Here is a 6,465-nt window from a genome sequence, read left to right on the forward strand (position 1 = left end):
GTTTTAATGTTCACACACGTTGGATCTACAGAGTATCACGTAATTTAGAGGCTTGATGATTTTCCACTGGTAAACATCCTTCAACCAAATTTGGGTAAAATGCCCTTGGAATAAGTCAAAGAGTCAGGGGCTTTGAATGAGGGGATTAATTACAGCTGGCGTCCCAAGGAACAGAATCCCATAGTGGCATGGAGAGTGTAGTTAATGGGAAGTAAGTGCCAACAAATCACTCCTTAAAATATTAATCCTATCAAAAAACAGCTGGATAATGAGAGAAACTTGACCCGTGGGGGACCAGCAAAGGTTGCTGCTGCAGAACTTTATGCACTTGTGGATGTCATGAAATTCCTCCAAATTTTAACAAAAACAATACCAGGAGGTGTGATTCTGGGAAAGTATTTAGCAGTAAATATGTCTTTGTAGTTTAATCATCTTTCTGTAATTATTATCTCTCACTTCGGTTGTGGTTCCAAATGACATGTCCCCTTCTTTGCTTAGTATATATTCCTAACAGCACTCCTGAAAGAAAGCAGAACGAAAGAAACCTGGCACCCTGGCAAGAATGGCTACCACCCCCTTCTTTATTTTGTAAATAAAGATCCTGTACCTAAAACATTTTTGCAAACCAATTTCCTATGTATTCTATAAGGCAAAAAAAAAAAAAAGTCCCACTGCTTGTGGATTGTTAAAGAAGTCCTAAGCTAATTTTGTTTTATTGAATAGGTTTTGATTGTTCCAAGAAATACCTATTTCTAAAAGGATAAGGTGAAGTGTTTACAGTTCTACTTAGTATGTGAACGGTGCTGGACAGCTCATGTTACAGGATTGTAAGCTGCAGGATAATCCCAATACTTAAAATTAGAAGCCATTCTTCAGTTGGAATTTACTTTAGAATTCATAAAAGTAGCCGTTTTGTGCGCAGCTTTTCTCATTTTATCTTTTTGAAAAGTGTACTTAGGACAGACTCCATCGTCGGGAAGCCGCAGGTGCGACGGGCACTTGCGGATCTGGCATCGCTAGAGCCCGCACGTTTGATTTCACCCACTTGGCCGACACCTGCATCAGGTACACGGGCGCCTGACACCCAGACCCAGCTCAGCCGGACACAGTCACACATCCCCAATAAACGACGAGAGGAAGCTTGGGACGCCATAAAAATAAAATGCTCAAGTTTCGCCTATGTTTCGCAGAACGCCAGTTCCTAAGGCACTTTCGCCGCGCAAGGAGCCCCTTGGCTCCGCAAACAGCACCCAGGGGACACATCATTTAAAGAAATGTGTTTCTTTGCCCGCGCTGAAGTTCGGATCGGCTCAATTATCGTTCGTTTCGTTCCTTCCCGTCCTTGGGTGAGGGGCGAGAGCTGCAAAGTCGCGCTGAGGTGGGCCAAGAGGGCCAGGGGAGTTGGAGGGGATCCGTGGGCTCCGCACCCGAAGGCGCACAAGAGAGGGCGGGTGGCGGTGCGAGCGAGGCTGCGGGCACTTGGGCACAGAAGCCCTTTTTCCCTGGAACAGTGGCGGGGGAGGGGAGAGTTTGGGTGGTGGAAAGCTCTGTGCTAATGTTGGTGACCCGTAAAAAACGTGCTGGCTGTCCAGAATTCCGACAATCGGGGTCTCAAGATTGAGGCTGACCCGCAGCACAGCAGCCACAAGACCCGACAGACTTCAGGGACTGAGGCACCAAACGCGCGTGGACGGACTCCGGGGCCTCGCAGCCCCAGCTTTGCACTGCGAGGTTCTCTGAGTTGTTTGAGCGTTTGGCGGGTATGCGGGGAGGACCGGGGGCTGGCGATCCCGCAGATTTAGCCTCGGGTCCTGGGGGAGCGCGAGGGGCGGGGGTGGCCGGGTTAGCCAGCGGAGGACGTGCGAACCAGAAAGCGCGGAGACCCTGGCGCGCCCCGTCGCGCGCCACCCGGGAGGGCGGCCTCTTTCTTAACCCTTGCCGTCTCCCCCTCTCTCTCCCCTTTTAAAGGACGCCTGGGCCTCAGAGCTGTCAGCCACCGCGAGGCGGTTCGCACTTGGCGGAGACCAGGCTGACGCCGACTCCCATGACAGCGAGGGGGCGGGGGTTGGGCAGCCGCTAAGTCCTAGGGAGCTGCACGTGGTGCCCACGTCCTCCGGGGTCCACTCGGGACCTGGAGCCATCCACGCGTGCTCTTGCAGTTGGCAGTCCCATCCCGGCACGATGGTTGCAGTGAGGAGTGGGAAGGGAGGTAGCCGTAGGACCGGCGCGCCCCTCGCACTCATAGCGCTATGAACCTGGCCAAGGGCGGTGGCAGCAGCAGCAGCAGCCTCGGCCGGCGCCTCCCGCGCGCCCTCGCCAACTCGTCCCCGCACACCATGCTGACCCCCGGCCTGCCGAGCCTGCGGCGCAGTTCCCGTTGCCTCTCCGGCCCCTGCTAACTCCCACGGGAGTAGTCAGCCGCCCTCGCCGTGCCGTGCCCCGGAGGGAGGCGGAATCGCCGCCTGGGAGTCCGGGCTCAGCCCTTGGTTCTCCAGCTGCTTTACTTCCCTTTTTCCCGGCGCCCCGGCATCCCGCGGCGATGGTGGCGCTGCTGGTACTGTGCCTCCTGGGCTGGCTACGCTGGGGCTCAGCGGGTGCCCAGCAGTCCGGAGAGTATTGCCACGGCTGGGTGGACGTGCAGGGCAACTACCACGAGGGCTTCCAGTGCCCGGAGGACTTCGACACGCTGGACGCCACTATCTGCTGCGGCTCCTGCGCGCTGCGCTACTGCTGCGCCGCGGCAGACGCCAGGCTGGAGCAGGGCGGCTGCACTAACGATCGCGGCGAGCTGGAGCACCCGGGCATCACCGCGCGTAAGTGCCACCCCGTCGGCACCCCGCGGAACGAGCGGGGCCCCGAGGGTCTGCGCGTAAAGTGGGCGCAGTCGGGTGTCGGGGGTGAAGGGACAAGTGGGTGGTCGCGGCTCAGGTCGGGAGTCCTTGTTTCCGTACAGTCCGCCTTTCCCGCCACAGGCGGTCCCCGCGCGGCCGCTCCAGGGAAAGTTGGCAAGAGACAGTAAGGACCGCGAGTTTGCACCTGGTGGCCCAGGGGAGGACGGCGGGAAGTTCTGGGAGGAGGGCGGTGGCGGGAGCACCGGACTTGAAGTTTAGGGGTGGCGAGGGGTCCTAAATGAGCACCTTGGTTGCTTCTGGAACTTCGGGAAGTGTTAAGGGCGGGGCGGCGCGACTGTTAGGCGCACAACTAGCCCCTTGGCACTGAATAGCTATAGTTTCTTTTCTTTTTCTATTTTCTCTTCTTCTCCTTTCTTTTCTTTCTCTCCTTCCATTCATCCCCCCTCCCCAACCGGAGGAATTTTTAAGCCGCTGCTGCACTCTTCCGATTTCCTTTCATTTCTCTGCATCGAATTACCCTCCGCAGCCTCCCACCCGCTATTGTCAGGCCTTTCAGCAACACCCGGGGCCTCGAGGTGGAGAATTAGAAACCAGGGTCGCTTACCCGCCCCCTATTCTCACGTCGGAAAACACAGGTCAAATTTCCGCTCACTCCAGAGGGCGAATAAATCACAAACGTAGCGGAGGAAATTTACACCTTGAAAAAAAAAAGTTTTCCACCTAAATCGGAACATCAGGGAAACCCTTTCAGAGCTCCAGGCAACGGCTTTATGGTCGGTCGGTCGGGAAACCCGAGAAGCGGGCGGAGCAGGTGGAGGGTACTGTCCAAGGCGCCCGAAGCCAGAGAGGAAAAAGTCCGGGAAATGGCTGGCGACATGTCTAGTGGAGTCCTCCCCGCAAATTGCTGACCTCCAGGAAAGCTAGCTAGCCCTTTTACAATCCCGTCAGGCTCTCTCTTGAAGAAGTGTAAAGTGTCCTAATCTAGAGGATTTGAGCAGTGGTTTCTGGGGGTGGCGGGGTGGGGGGAGGAAGATGCTCGATGGAAAGTAGGGAACTCTGTTTGGGTGGCTGTAAGCTCTTAAAAAAAAATACAGAGTCTCCCCCACCGTCCCAGCCCGTGCCCGGGGACATCACGCTCCTCCCCGCAGTGGCTGTCTGCAGGGAGCTGCAGCTGGGTCTGCTGCCCTGGCCTCTCCTTTTGGTTTGGATGCCAGAGCTCAGCTGGGAAGAGGCGCACCTCACCTCGCTACTCACTGGGTCTGTCACTCGCCAAGGGTGTAACATTGGGTAAGTAACTGAGCTGGGCCTTCTTGCCAATTAAGTGTGTCAGAACTTGGCAGGGCAGCAGCCAGCGTGGCTGTTCACCTCAGCTGCCTTCCTGCCCCCTGTGGTGGGAGAATGGGTGCCTGGGAAAAGCTTAGACCTGGAGTCTAATCTGTAAATTTCACCTGTCAACCACTAGCTCTGTTTTTGGGAAAGTCTGGTAGGAGAACTTATCATGTCCTTTGTCACAGGTTCTCCATAGAACTTGGATGATATGATGAAAGAGCGAGGTGCGCAGTTGCCAATAAGTAGGGACTATGGGCAGCCGTGCTGTCTTTTCCCAAAGCTTGAGGCTGCATCCCAGTGTGGTTCCATCAGAAGGGGAGAGACCCTTTGGGGCGCCAATGGATTGGGGGATGCCTGCCCTCTAGAGAAAGGGAAAAACTGCTCCCAGGAGCTGCCCATGCCTGGGCTGTCACTGTCAACACCAAGAACGATGTTGGAAGCTTAGCCTGACTTTCCCAAATTTTGCATGAGAAGGGCAAGGTGGGCATGGTGGACAGAGCAGGCACCCCAAACCATTGCTCCTAGGAGTCCGCAAGAGCTGACAATTCCTGATGCGGGAAGAGACACAGTCAACTGGGGCTGTTATAGCTTTTGTTATACTGTTATTTTTAGAGTCTTCTGAATTCCTGGAGGTGGGATCTCATGGAACAGGCAGGCATCTCAGTGCTTGGTTTGGAGATCTTGCATTGGAGATGATAGGCCAAAGCCCTAAGAGCCCCACCGTGATAAAACTACCAAATCCTGGATTAAACCCCACAGTTATAGTAACCCCCTCCAGGGCATGAACAGGAGGGCAGATTCTGTTCTTTTTCTGACTTCCAGATGTGCAATCTGATGGCTAATTGCTAACAGAGGCTACAGTATCAGTTTGCTTCCTCCCCTCTCGGAGTAGGGAGATTGCTCTGTCACTGCAGTTGATACTTGAGAGGTTAGCAGTAACAAGCTCCCGAAAGTGGAGCTGGCAGCGGTGGTGAGACTGAGCTCCTCCTCCCTCCCTCCCCTGTGCTGCCCAGGCAGAGTGCAGGCTTTGGGAAGACTCGAGGCAAACCTGTGTATTTCTCTTTTTGCCTTGCAGAGCCCGTCTATGTCCCCTTCCTCATCGTTGGCTCCATCTTCATTGCCTTCATCATCCTGGGCTCCTTGGTGGCTATTTATTGTTGCACCTGTTTGAGGCCCAAGGAGCCTTCGCAACAGCCAATCCGCTTCTCACTCCGCAGCTATCAGACAGAGACCCTGCCCATGATTTTGACCTCCACGAGCCTCAGGGCACCTTCAAGGCAGTCCAGTACAGCCACCAGCTCCAGCTCTACTGGTGGCTCCATTCGTAGGTTCTCCTTCGCCAGAGCTGAGCCAGGTTGCCTGGTACCCTCATCACCCCCTCCTTACACCACCAGCCATCCGATCCACCTGACACAGCCATCTGGTTTCCTGGTGTCACCTCAGTATTTTGCTTACCCCCTCCAACAGGAGCCCCCACTGCCAGGGAAGAGCTGTGCAGACTTCAGCTCCAGTTGATGCATCATGGCTGTGAATCCAGCATGTAGTAAAGTGGCAGACCGGTGGAGTGATGCTGGGGAAATGTCTCTTGTAACTGACCAACACCATGGCGGAAAGTTGTAGGAAAACACAGCACGCTCTAGTCTCGAGGCTTCTAGCTCGTCATGAAATGTCGGAATTTGCAAACCTGGTGACTTCTACTCTTCAATTTAATGCCATTTCCATTGTAATATGCAACAGCTTGACTCTGAAGTTGCAAATTGACTGAAAATGCTTTCCTGGACAATTCAACTGCATACTACATAGAAAAGGGCTATGTGTTTCTTTTTCACTTAACTTGTTAATGGAGGTATAATACAAATGTATACATAAATGAGTACAAAAAAAAGTCTAATTGTAATGATCAAAGGTTCAGTTAAAAATTAACTATTAAGTGAAGTTGAGAAGATAATGAATAACCTATTTATTATTTTGGGAGTTACCTAACCATGAATAATACTAGCATATTGGGAACATTAACTTTTTAAATTAATAACCAAATTTTGTTTAAAATATTAACTCTTTTTTGGAGAATACAAAATCTCAATAAGCACAGGAGGAATTTCAAGTTTTATGGACTCTTATAAATTCAGTCATTGCAATAGAGTTACTATGTAAGGTCATTTCCCAAGTCACCCAAGGGAATATTTATTACAGACTTTTTGTTCAGCAACATTTAGTGTTTAAATGAAAGTTGGACATTTGGGTCTTAAAACATTTATTTGTAAAATGAGTTATGTACAAATGT

At 52.6% G+C, this 6,465-nt stretch overlaps 1 protein-coding gene across 1 annotated transcript; it reads left to right on the forward strand.

The window, feature by feature from the left end:
- Positions 1–2,481: 2,481 nt before the first annotated feature.
- On the forward strand, positions 2,482–5,746 carry SHISA3 (shisa family member 3). Its single transcript, XM_040966128.1, has 2 exons — positions 2,482–2,813; positions 5,257–5,746. The coding sequence occupies exons 1-2, from the start codon at positions 2,540–2,542 to the stop codon at positions 5,694–5,696; spliced, it is 714 nt and encodes a 237-aa protein (XP_040822062.1). The 5' UTR covers positions 2,482–2,539; the 3' UTR covers positions 5,697–5,746.
- The last annotated feature ends 719 nt before the right edge of the window (positions 5,747–6,465 follow it).

Source organism: Ochotona curzoniae, unplaced genomic scaffold (genome assembly GCF_017591425.1).
Source record: "Ochotona curzoniae isolate NIBS_2020 unplaced genomic scaffold, NIBS_Ocur_1.0 scaffold_4505, whole genome shotgun sequence".
Lineage (NCBI taxonomy): Eukaryota > Metazoa > Chordata > Mammalia > Lagomorpha > Ochotonidae > Ochotona > Ochotona curzoniae.

Excerpts from the sequence above, each read along its gene's own strand:
- SHISA3 (XM_040966128.1), top strand. The coding sequence starts at position 2,540 with ATGGTGGCGCTGCTGGTACTGTGCCTCCTGGGCTGGCTACGCTGGGGC. Across the intron at positions 2,814-5,256 it reads GCACCCGGGCATCACCGCGC|AGCCCGTCTATGTCCCCTTC; the intron begins GTAAGTGCCACC and ends TTTGCCTTGCAG.